Consider the following 13,026-nt stretch of genomic DNA (forward strand, 5'->3'; position numbering starts at 1 on the left):
TCTGTGCCCTGCCCCCAGAGGTGGAGCCTATAGAGGCAGGCAGGCCTCCTTGAGCTGTGGTGGGCTCCACCCAGTTCGAGCTTCCTGGCTGCTTTGTTTACCTAAGCAAGCCTGGGCAATGGCGGGCGCCCCTCCCCCAGCCTCGCTGCCGCCTTGCAGCTTGATCTCAGACTGCTGTGCTAGCAATCAGCGAGACTCCGTGGGCATAGGACCCTCCGAGCCAGGTGCGGGACACAATCTCCTAGTGTGCCGTTTTCCAGGCCCGTTGGAAAAGCGCAGTATTGGGGTGGGACTGACCCGATATTCCAGGTGCCGTCTGTTTCCCCTTTCTTTGACTAGGAAAGGGAACTCCCTGACCCCTTGCGCTTCCCGAGTGAGGTAATGCCTCGCCCTGCTTCGGCTCGCGCACAGTGCGCTTCACCGACTGTCCTGCACCCACTGTTAGGCACTCCCTAGTGAGATGAAACCGGTACCTCAAGCAGAAATGCAGAAATCATCCGTCTTCTGTGTCGCTGGGGCTGGGAGCTGGAGACCGGAGCTGTTCCTATTCGGCCATCTTGGCTCCGCCTCATCTTTTATTAAGAATAAAATACTTTTAAGATTTAAAAAAAGGGAACCATGACCAAGGATTAAGTGAATGTATCTATTTTTATTATGAAACATTAAAGTTTGACACATTGCCTCATTTGCTTTTTTAAAATCTATTATCTGACTTAAACCTATTCAGCAAAAATGCCAATAAATTATATTAATCATAGTTTGGGTCTTTTTAAAACTAGGAATATGTTTTATGATAAACAGTAATACTAAATCTGAGTTGTATGAACTGTTAACTTGAAATTTGTTTTAGATGTTTAGCTTAAAACAAAAAGAAAACCAATCACATTAATACACTGTTGCACAAGTTTCTTCGGAATGCCCTCCACATCACTGTGTGTCAGCATCCTTCGGCTTCTTCACTGAGGTATGGAATGCAGCCATATGTAGGTGTCAAGGCACTCATTCTAAGCTGTCCTATCCTGCACATCTTAGCAATCACATTAGATGGAGGGCTGATGATATGCACTCCCAGCCCAGGCTATCTTGCTTTTAAATAAACTAATTTCTTTAAAAGAAAATCATCAACTAAGGACTCAAATGCTGAATTTAGAAATAATAATTCCAATTCAATACACATTCAATCAAATGTGTTAGTACTTAAAAGTCACAAATTTTGCAAAGTAAACAACCAATGAACTAAGGCAAATAGCACTGCCACCACATGCCTTAAAATGGTATATTTTTGGTGTCTGAAGCTCTTTGCAAATTATATTTTGGGACAGTTCAGATTTAAATAAAAGATGTGTGTTCTACATAAATTCAGTTTTAAGGTTTTCAACATGGGTGGCAACATTACAAAAATATATCGATAGTCTTAATAGTGAATGTTTTCGACCTGGTTTCTAAATCTTTATTTTCCGTGGAGGTAAACCAAAGTTTAGATTCCATCTTCAGAGTTATGATATAATCTCTATTTGAGATTTGAAAGAGATTTGAAAGCTAGATATGATCTAGGTCCTTGCCAGGATCTTCACTTTCATCATCCTCATCCTCTTGGTCTCCAGATTCAAGTTCATCCTCTTCTTCAACCTAGAGGAAAAAGACGTATTTAATATTGTGAAAATCTGTTCATGTCACATTCAACATTTAACAATATATATTACTGATAATTTTTGTTTTTTTTCTGAGATAGAGTTTTGCTCGTCACCCAGCATGGAGTACAATGGTGTGATCTCGGCTCACTGCAACCTCTGCCTGCCAAGTTCAAGCGATTCTCCTGTCTCAGCCTCCCGAGTAGCTGGGATTACAGGTGCCTGCCACCAAGCGCCCTGCTAATTTTTGTATTTTTAGTAGAGACGGGGTTTCACCATGTTGGCCAGGCTAGTCTCGAACCCCTGACCTCAGGTGATCTGCCCGCCTCAGCCTCCCAAAATGCTAGGATTACAGGTGTGAGCACTGTGCCCAGACAAGTTTCATATTCTAGTAACTACAGTAGAATATAAGCCATCTGATTTCTTTGATTTGATGCCCAAGGCTCTCTGTCATTTCTAATACAAATGAGATATATCAGTTAACTTTGCTGATAAATGGCTACACCTCTTTACACACAAATCTGAACCAAACATGGCAAAAGATGACACGCTTGGGTGACAACAGTCTTGTTACCAATCAAATCAATTCACTTTCCAGGCTTAAGGTCCAAAAGAAAATAGTCTATAAGTACTGAAAACTGAACCTAATCTGTGTATTAAGTAAATTCAATGAAAACAGTGAAAACAGTATGGATGGTACCATATTCATGAACCCACATATCCATTCCTATAATATAGGCACAACTTTTCCATGCTACATTAAAAATCTTTTAAATGCATTACACTAAAACATAATACAAATCATTTTTGGAGACATTTTAATCTTACTGGATGACCAAGATCCTTGAGTTTATTCTTCAATGACAGTATTTTCTGATCTTGATCGGCCAAGAGCACCAAGAGATCATCTTGTTCTTTTTTAGAATCTGTAATTTCCAACTCCAGTTTGTCTTTCTCAGTTTGTAAAATGGCAATGGTACTATTAGATGAATCCAGCTGCTCTTTAATGGCAGTTCTTTCCTCAGACAGAGCTTTAATTTCATTCTAGGAAAAGAAAGGTGAAAGGCAGGAATCTAAAATTAGCACTCACTTTCCTAGAGTTTTTAACAAGTAGTTTCTTTCTATGAAAAATCACTGTACTTGTTCAACCTAAGGAATTTAGGGGTGGAGGTTAAGGGTACAGGAGGTTTAACACACACACTAACATGAATTTGTTAGACTGTTCATCAAAAATGGTTATTGCCAAAAAATAGTTTAACATCCAAAAAATAGTTTTAGTTAGCTATTCCTCAAAAAAGCTTTAAGAGACTTAAAAAAAAGTACCATTTCAGATAATCAAAGGAGTAAACAGAAACACAAAGCATTTTACAGCACAAGTCTGATTAGTACCAGAATTTTAGAACTCAAAGCTCAAGTTAAAAAAAATTTTTTATCCCAACTTCAAGCACACAATTAAATGAAAAGAAAATAGCTTCAAATAAAAATCTATGGTTTAAAAATAAAATAATTTGGCCACAATCCAAAAAGCACAATTACACATTATTTTCCTTATTTTCATTAATGTGACCTCATTCCTTTCTTCATGCTATTTATTCTGATGTCTCTGTCACACAATAATATGCTGACAGGATTTAATGTGCCTGTGTTCCACAGCTTATGAAAAGCCTACAAGTGGCTTGTGCATTAGCTAAATTTGTACTCCTTGTTTTGTTATTGTGATTAGATGTTGATCTCAAAAAGAAAACACAGGCTGGGCATGGTGGCTCACGCCTGTAATCCGAGCACTTTGGGAGGCCAACGCGGGCAGATCACCTGAGGTCAGGAGTTTGAGACCAACCTGGCCAACATAGCGAATCCTTGTCTCTACTACAAGTACAAAAATTAGCTGGGCGTGTTGGCAGGTGCCTGAAATCCCAGCTACTCAGGAGGCTGAGGCAGGAGAATCGCTAGAACCTGGGAGGTGGAGGCTGCAGTGAGCTGAGATCATGCCACTGCACTCCATCCAGCTTGGAACACAAAATTGAGACTCCATCTCAACAAAAAAAAGAAAGAAAACAAAAATATTTTCAATAAATTTTACTTTTATAGTACATGCATATATATGCTTATCTTACATATTATCATTATTTGAAATAGTATTTTAAAAGCTTCATTTGTGGCTGGGCACGGTGGCTCACGCCTGTAATTCCAGCACTTTGGGAGGCCAAGGCGGGTGGATCACAAGGTCAAGAGATGGAGACCATCCTGGCCAACATGGTGAAACCCTGTCTCTACTAAAAATACAAAAATTAGCTGGGTGTGGTGGCGCATGCCTGTAGTCCCAGCTACTCAAGTAGGTTCAGGCGGGAAAAAAATCTTCATTTGTGCCATCTTAAATCATCAATATAGGAGTGACAATGTTGTGAGATAAAATTACACATTATTAGCTTTCTTCATAAATCTAAAAGTTTGAAAGATATATAAAATTTCCTAGAGTTCATTTCATATTATATGCAGTAAATAAAAGTTGCACCAAAAACAAACCTTTAACTCTTTGGTCTCTTGTAATAATGCTGACAGTCTCCCTTCTACATCAGTAGTTTTGGTGGCTATTATAGTCTCGGTCTCTCCTTGTACCTCAACTGATTTTGCCTGAAATTAGAAATTGGAAAAAAAGATGTCTCTTAAACATTACAATCAATATGAACTCCCAAAGTGGTTATTTAATTTTTTTGCCATTTTGATATTTTACTTTCAATAACAGAAAATATAATTCCTTATGTATTTATGTGCAACAAAGTGCTCTCCACTGTCAGATGAGCTGTTCCCACATGGAAGAGCATCAAATCTCGTAAGAGTACGAGGAAGGCTGGGCTAAGGTGCCTCAAGGTAAGTAAGCCCAGAAAAGTAATCAGCAAGGCAGCTCTAATGTAACTGTAACCCAGCATTTAATAAACACAGATATTTTTCAAAGCTTTTCCTTCGTAAATTTCCTGTAAGTCCATACTATCATCCTAGATAGGTACATAAATTGAGCCAAGTATCATTATTAGTGAAATGTAAATCTTTTCTCAAGTGCTAGAGGAGACACTCCTGAATAACAGTTTTTCAGTCTTTCCTTGTCTTTTTTCTAAAATACTAGGAAGTGGGGTGTTGACACAACAAATATCTAAAAATGTGGAAGTAGCTTGGGAACTGTGTAATGAGTAGAGGCTGTGAGAGAGGTGCATGGTAGACAAAGCCTACATTACCTTGATGAGACTGTTGCTAGAGATACAGACATTAAGTGATTCTGGTGAGAGCTCAGAAAGAAAAGAGTGGAGTTGGAGAGAGGCTTCATGGTCATAGTGAGAAGAAGAATGCTGGCAGAAATATGAATGTTAAAGGTGCTTTTGGTGAGGTCTCAGATGAAAACTACGAACATGCTACTGGGAATTGGAGGAAAGGCAATCCTTGTTATAAAGTGGCAAATAACGTGGCCAAATAGCGTTGCAGTGTTTTGTGGAAAGCAGAACTCGTAAATGATGAATTTGGATATTTTGCTGAGGTTTCTAAGCAAAGTGTTGGAGTGCAGCCTGGTTTCTCCTTGTTGCTTAAAGTTAAATGTGAGAGAAGAGATAAACTGAAGAAGGAATTGCTAAGCAAAAAAGAATCAGAATTAGAAGATTTGGAAAATTCTCAGTCTACCTATATTGGAAAAGTATGAGAAAGCATGTTCTGGAGAAAACAACAAGGGTTTCTGAGTATTTTATGACAGCAGAAAAACTGCCAGCTTGGACTGAAGGGACAGAAATAGAATGTAATACCAGCAAAATAAACTATTAAGTAACTGAATATACTAATCTGGTGAGACTGACTATAAAACGACTGCCACCATGAACAAGAAGGCTGTTACTAGAATACCGGCTAGTAAGTAATCTAAAGAGAAGGTGCTATCTGATGAATTTGTTTCTTTTTAATTGTGGCTAAGAAATAATACATCAACCTTGTCTTTATTACCTTCCAGAGGAAAAAGAGAAAATACTTACAAACGCTTCTGTTTTCTGTAACAGTTCCTGCTTTTCTGTCTGTAGTTTGGTGATCTCCACAGATTGTGAGTTTAACTGAGACTTTAAAGTTGCCAGTTCCTAAGAGACAAAAATAGTTGAGTCATAACATTAAATGGTATTAATTTCATCAAGGAAATATTTACAGGGAGACATTTAAAAAAATGATTTACAACTTCCTAGTTTTAAAATCTAACTCTAAAGAACTATTCTTGAACTTTGGGTTCAAGATGGAAAATTCAACACATTCATTTACCTCTGCTCCCTCCTGAAATCCCATGCAAAAAAAAAAAAAAAAAAATCGTAAAGACAGGAAGGGAGGGGAGAAGGAAGAAAGAAAGGATGGGAGGGAGACAGGAAGAAACCTACAAAAACAAAAACAGTAAGAGAAGAGAGCAATATAATTGGGGAATTTTGAGAAAGTAAGTAACAGTGGTAACTAACTCAGCACACCTGAGAAAGCTGAAAGCTAGGATGACCACTGAGAAAGTTAGGATAGTACCTGACTTAAAATGAATGCATTAACTACCAGAAAGGTTGGGAACTGGTATCCTTAGATACCTCTGGAAGTACAGATAAAAATGAGGTTAAGGCCGGGCGCAGTGGCTCATGCCTGTAGTCCCAGCACTTTGGGAGGCCGAGGCGGGTGGATCACGAGGTCAGGAGATCGAGACCATCCTGGCTAACACGGTGAAACCCCATCTCTACTAAAAAAAAAATACAAAAAATTAGCCGGGCGCAGTGGCGGGTGCCTATAATCCCAGCTACTCGGGAGGCTGAGGCAGGAGAATTGCTTGAGCCCGGAAGGCGGGGCTTGCAGTGAGCCAAGATCGCGCCACTGCACTCCAGCCTGGGCGACAGAGCGAGACTCCATCTCAAAAAAAAAAAAAAAAAAGAGGTTAAAAACTGCAGGGCTGGTTAAAAGACTATTTAAGAAATAGATCATCAGATCCCTGTCTCAATCTTAGGCATCAGGCAACCGTTCCTCCTTTCCTGAATAAGACTTGAGGTTTATTTTGTGGCTGGGCAAAACAGGACATCTTTAGACTAGGGACCACCAAACACAGATGAAAGCAGTAGTACTATAATGAAAACCAGGGTATTAATTGAAAGTTTTTATTAATGTTGAATTTCCAAACTTCTCACCCTCTCCTCCCCCAAAAAAAGTACAGGAAAAGAAAGGCAATTATAACAATGGCTCTCAGCAGGAGTGATTTCTCCCCATATCCCCCCATCCCTGAGGACATTTGGTAATGTCTGGAGACACTGAATAAGTGGTGGGACAATGGCAAGTAAAGGCTCTTTTCTTTTGGTTCTCTTTAAAATTTCTATCATGTACATTTGTGGCTTTTCTAATTTATTTTGTTTAGTTATTAAAATGAGTTACAGTTTTCTATATATAGTATTTTACTATATATTATAAAAAACAAAACCATCTCTTAAAAAATATATATTTTAACACTGTAAAGTTTATAAAAGTAAATAAACTGGAGAAAGTAAAAAACTAAAAGGCAATTCTCTTTTTATAAAAATATCTAATTAAAGTTTCACCGGGAAACATAATTAAATGGCTTATTTTTACTTAGAATTTACAAACTAAGACTATATATTAGTAACTTAATTCCCTTTAATTTTAATACAGTTCTAGTATAGGTACACTTAATAAAACCAAAAGAGCATATTAATCTTCCTACACAAATAAAACATTGTGAAAAAATATTGGAGACTGAAAATCCTCAAATGATAAGTGATTCTTTTTTTAAAAAAAGGTCAGATATTTAGAATCTACTCTGACGTACACGGACATTATCAAAATAAGACAAAATTTCTCAGTCATTTCCCAAGTCTTCATCCAGGAAAGGAGGAATGGTTGCCTGATGCCTAAGATTGAGACAGGGATCTGATGATCTATTTCTTCAATAGTCTTTTAACCAGCCCTGCAGTTTTTAACCTCACTTTTATCTGTACTTCCAGAGGTATCTAATGATACCAGTTCCCAACCTTTCTGGTAGTTAATGTAGAAATTTCTCAGTCATTTCTCTTTCAAAGCAGCCATGTCAGTGGACTAGGGCCAGTTGCTTAGTGGAAAGAGAAGGAAGTCAGTCAGTCCTAGGTTAGTAAGGATGGTCACTTTTTTAGTATTGCTTAGATTAAAAAAAAAAAAAAAGAAGTATGCATTTCTTTTATAACAAGAAAGAACGGAGGGAAAGAAGAAAAGAGAGAGAAGAAAAGAGAAGAGGAAAGAAAAAAAACCCCAGAACCTGTTTGGGGATAATATACTCTAGAGTTTTCTTCCAGTTGCTACATTATTTAATTGTAAGTATACATAGTTCATTTCTCTTTTTTGATTCTTTTCTTGAACAATACATTTAAATTTTTTCATTGGATAAAGGTAAATCTGTATGATCTAGTTTAACAGGAATTTATAAATACTATAAGCAAGTAGAAAAAAGTTTAACTTGCTTTTCCAGATGTTATAAATTACCACAGAAAAAGTTTATTTTGCTTTTTAGCTGGAGTCATTTAATTGAGATATAGGTAAGTTTATCTTTTGTTTTTCTCTTTTCCAATTCTAAAATTCTGTATTTTCTAGACCAGTTTAAAAACCCCATACATTTAGTCAAGCAATTATCATAGTATATGAAAATTAGGCATTTTACATTTTCATATTTTCAAGTTATAAATTTAACTTTTTCCTTGTTAGTTCACTGATAATCTATAAATAACATGGGTGAGATGCTGAGATTTTTTAAAAAGAATACCTCTGAAAAATAAAAACACAATAAAAAGCAAAGTACTATTACCATATAAATAGAAACAGCTTCTGGATTTTCAAATGGTTGTCTTAAATTTTACTTACATCTGCTAATATAGTTCTAGATTTGTGAAACTATAGGGCTGTTATTCTATTATAACTAAAACATGACAAAGTACAATTGGATCAAAGTGGAAAATTACCTGTTTTAATTCGGCAACTTGTTCAGAATCTCTAGCTGAAACTATTGCTGAAGACTGTTCATTTGTGCCAGATGTTTGGGAAGATTTCTACAAATAACACAAAAATAAACTATAAAATATATTCAGTCTAAAGAGATGAGAAAAAAATAGAACTGTACACATATAAACTATATCATATGTGCTTACCAAAAAATTCACATCAACCTTTTAATTTTTATGCCCAAGATAAAATTTCAACACAGCACATATTGTCTACAACTTTTTCATGGCTAAAAATCCATTTGTAAGCCGGGTGCGGTGGCTCACACCTGTATTCCCAGCACTTTGGGAGGCCAAGGCCAGTGGATTGCCTGAGCTCAGGAATGCGAGACCAGCCTGGGCAACACAGTGAAACCCTGTCTCTACTAAAATACAAAAAATTAGCCGGGCGTGGCAGCATGCACCTATAATCCCAGCTACTCGGGAGGCTGAGGCAGGAGAACTGCTAGAATCTGGGAGGTGGAGGTTGCAGTGAGCCGAGATTGCGCCACTGTGCTCCAGCCTGGGCTAACAGAGCGAGACTCTGTCTCTAAAGAAAAAAAAAATTTGTATTTTACCGAGCAATTTATTAAATCTAAGCATTTACCTGCGTTCATATGGAGAAAGAGCATAAAAGCAGACATTTATTAAATAATTTCCATGTATTAGAAGAGTATTTCACTTAAATCTCACAACAATGAACTAGACATTACCACTACCATTTTAGAGATCAGGAAACAAGTTTAAAGAAGTTAACTAAATTGCTTAAATTCAATGAGCCAGGAAGCATTGAAGCTTAAACAGTTTGACTCTAAAGCTCATCCTGTAAAATCTTTTTTTTTTTTTTTTTTTTTTTAGATGGAAAGTCTCCCTTTGTCGCACAGGCAATGAGGTGAAGTGGGGTGTTCTCGGCTCACTGCAACCTCTACCTCCTGGGTTTATGAGATTCTCCTGCCTCAGCCTCCTGAGTAGCTGGGACTACAGGTGCCTGCCACCATGCCTGGCTAATTTTTGTATTTTTAGTAGAGACAGGGTTTCGCCATGTTGGCCAGGCTAGTCTCGAACTCCTGACCTCAGGTGATCTGCCCACCTCAGCCTCCCAAAGTGCTAGGATTACAGGTGTGAGCCACTGTGCCTGGCCCATCCTGTAAAATCTTAACATATGATATTCTGGCTTAAGAGATCCAAGGAAAAAAAAAAAAAAAAGGCAGGATAATGAGAACCACTCTTGAACTCTTATTTTAACTTTTTAAACATTTACTTACCAGATTTTCAATCATAGAGTCCTTTTCAGTCAGCTGGCTTTGTAAAAGTTCCTGATTACATTTTAATTCTTCTATCTCTTCTCGCAATCTACCAATTTCTTCTGGCTGAATGCCATTCATCTGAGCCCCCTCACTGTAAGAACCTTGATGCTGATTGTCTTTTCCTGTTAGACAGACATAACATTTTAAAAGCCAATGGGAAACTTCAGTTTTTCATTTTTGAACTAGAAGATTCAAATATATCATTTTCTTAATTCAATTACTTTGGCAGCATTTTTGCAATCACATTTCATCTTTGCAGAATGGTATATTGATAAAAATAGTGAACTGATAGTATTTTCCGAATTTCTGGGAGAAAAAACAGCACAGCCTTGACTAAACTGCATGGTCTGGTGATCTATGATTAAGAATTACAGTAATTTTAATTCCAATTCTGTCAACTGAATATGAGAAAATAAAATCCCTTTAAAAAATCTTCACAAGCACCGTAGGATAATACTATTTAAAAGCAGTGGAGCTCTTGCCATTTTCCAGGCACAACTTAAATTTTTCACTTATTATTTCATTTAGTTCTCAAATGTTATTACTATCTTCATTTTGCAGAAGAGGAAACTGAAAGATTACATCGGTCATTCTTAATCAGCTATACATTAGAATCACCTGGTGGGCTTGTACTAGTTACTGATCCCTGGACCTAATCCCAGATTTATTAAATCAGAAACACTATTGTGGTATCAGCATTAGTATTTTTTTTAAAAAAAGCATCTCAGGAGATTCTAATATACAGCCAGCGTTGAGAATCAATGGGCCAGATAAACAGGTAGCAAGAAGCTTGGACTTCAATCTCTAAAGGTCCAGTCTTAATTACTCATAACTGTCATGCTATTTTGCTTTAAACTCCGATTTACATTTTTGTCACCATGATGAAGGTTAGAAAAATACTAGTCCACAGAAAGAATCTTTTACTTTGTCTAGCTCTTGAGGAAAGAATGACCTGAGTGCTATCATAGTGATGGCTCAGCTATGCTTACCTAGCTGTATTTTAAGAAGATTATACTGGTCTTTGTGCTGCTGGATCTGAGATACTTGCTGTGTGACTGCCGTCTGGAGCTGTTCATTTTGACATTTTAATGTAGAAACCTGCTGCCTTAATTCGTCAAGTTGGAGATCCTGTGAAACAAAACATAATTCATGTGTTTTCAAGTCATACTAGTTAGCATTAAGAAGGTGAACACATTTTAAAAATCAGAGGTCATTTTGGGACAGTATGCTAAAGTGCTCAACACTTCCAAAATCATTCAGTAATTAAGCAACTTGGTGTGTTAATATATCCATCAAGGCCAATTAACATGCAGCAGAACTACAAGATTTCAAAGAAGGCTCCATTAATAAACACCATAGCATAGCCTGCAATTATAGCGGGAAATGAAATGAAAAAACTCCATTTTATGGTCATAAAACCATTTAAAAATTTACATCAAACTATTTAAGAAATTTAGTATATGTATGTATACATATGCTTCTATATTATTTTTAATATTAAAAGACAATGAGAAAATAAATATAGGAAATTAAAAAAAGAGCTTCCAACTTTTACCATCATAATAAAACTATAGTTGGAATTTGATGTATTTCTTTCCTTTCTTTTTTTTTTTTTTTTTGAGACGGAGTTTCGCTCTTATCGCCCAGGCTGGAGTGCAGTGGCGCAATCCAGCTCACTGCAACCTCCGCCTCCCAGGTTCAAGCAATTCTCCTGCCTCAGCCTCCTGAGTAGCTGGGATTACAGGCGCCCGCTGCCATGCCCAGCTAATGTTTTTGTATTTTTAGTAGAGATGGGGTTTCACCATGTTGGCCAGGCTGGTCTCAAACTCCTGACCTCAGGTGATCCACCGGTCTCAGCCTCCCAAAGTGCTGGGATTACAGGTGTGAGCCACTGTGCCCGGCCGGAATTTGATGTATTTCTTTATTTTCTTCTAATTTTTTCCCAATCCATGGTTCAAAATTTGTTACAATCGGTATATATATATAATTATGTAGCCTTTAATTTACTTAACATTCTACCATAATTTCCCCATATTGCTACATAGTTTTCAAACCATAATTTTTAATCCTCACTATCTAATTAAGTAGATCCAATACAATTTATATTCAATGTTTTTGATGCTAAGGTTGCTTTCCATTTTTCTTTTCTTTTCTTTCTTTTTTTCTTGTTTTTTTTTTGAGACAGAGTTTTGCTCTTGTTGCCCAGGCTGGAGTGCAATGGTGCGATCTCGGCTCACTGTAACCTCCGCCTCCCAGGTTCAAGCGATTCTCCTACCTCAGCCTCCTGAGTAGCTGGGATTACAGGCATGTGCCACCATGCCCAGCTAATTTTTTTGTATTTTTAGTAGAGACGGGGTTTCTCCATGTTGGTCAGATTGATCTCGAACTCCCAACCTCAGGTAATCTGCCCACCTCGGCCTCCCAAAGTGCTGGGATTACAGATGAGGCACCGTGCTCAGCCATTGCACTCCCGCCTGGGCAACAAGAGCGAAACTGTCTCAAAACAAAAAAAAAAAAAAAAAGAAAAATGGAAAGCAACCTCAGCATCAAAAACACTGAATATAAATTGTATTGCATCTACTTAACATTGCTTTCCATTTTTCAAAGTGACAAATTTCATTACAATATATATTTTAGTCCATATAATTGTTTTCCTGAATTTTGGAGAATTTCCTTAGGATGAATTATCAAATGTCATTCAAAGGATATAAACATTTTACAGTTCTAGATGCTTGTGGCCTAATGCCAAAAAGCATTTTAAATGGTAAGAATATTTAAAATGAACATTTCTTTTTTTTTTTTTTTTTTGAGACGGAGTCTCGCTCTGTCGCCCAGGCTGGAGTGCAGTGGCGCAATCTTGGCTCACTGCAAGCTCCGCCTCCGGGGTTCACGCCATTCTCCTGCCTCAGCCTAAAATGAACATTTCTAAAGAAGAGTCATTAGCGTAACTGTGTCAATCACTCTTTTCTTTTGCCAAATCAACTGTATTTGCAGCCCCAAGTATAGACTCTATATCACATTCCAACTATTTGTTTTTTCACTGTTCCAAAGATAGTACTACATTTTAGCAACTGGAAATGACTCCAT

General features: G+C 37.3%; 1 protein-coding gene across 1 annotated transcript in view; it reads right to left on the reverse strand.

Moving 5' to 3' along the window:
* Positions 1–629: 629 nt before the first annotated feature.
* The window catches only part of USO1 (USO1 vesicle transport factor), a 95,683-nt gene continuing 83,286 nt past the window's right edge, over positions 630–13,026 (reverse strand). The window contains exons 18-24 of the mRNA XM_032149949.2: positions 10,929–11,067; positions 9,898–10,061; positions 8,615–8,701; positions 5,639–5,737; positions 4,155–4,262; positions 2,460–2,675; positions 630–1,629 (exon numbers count right to left, since the gene is read on the reverse strand). Coding sequence (XP_032005840.1) covers positions 1,540–1,629; positions 2,460–2,675; positions 4,155–4,262; positions 5,639–5,737; positions 8,615–8,701; positions 9,898–10,061; positions 10,929–11,067 — 903 coding nt within the window. The 3' untranslated portion in view covers positions 630–1,539. The remainder of the gene's footprint in view (positions 1,630–2,459; positions 2,676–4,154; positions 4,263–5,638; positions 5,738–8,614; positions 8,702–9,897; positions 10,062–10,928; positions 11,068–13,026) is intronic.

Source organism: Hylobates moloch, unplaced genomic scaffold, assembly GCF_009828535.3.
Source record: "Hylobates moloch isolate HMO894 unplaced genomic scaffold, HMol_V3 SCAFFOLD_2, whole genome shotgun sequence".
In the NCBI taxonomy this organism is placed as follows: Eukaryota; Metazoa; Chordata; class Mammalia; order Primates; family Hylobatidae; genus Hylobates; species Hylobates moloch.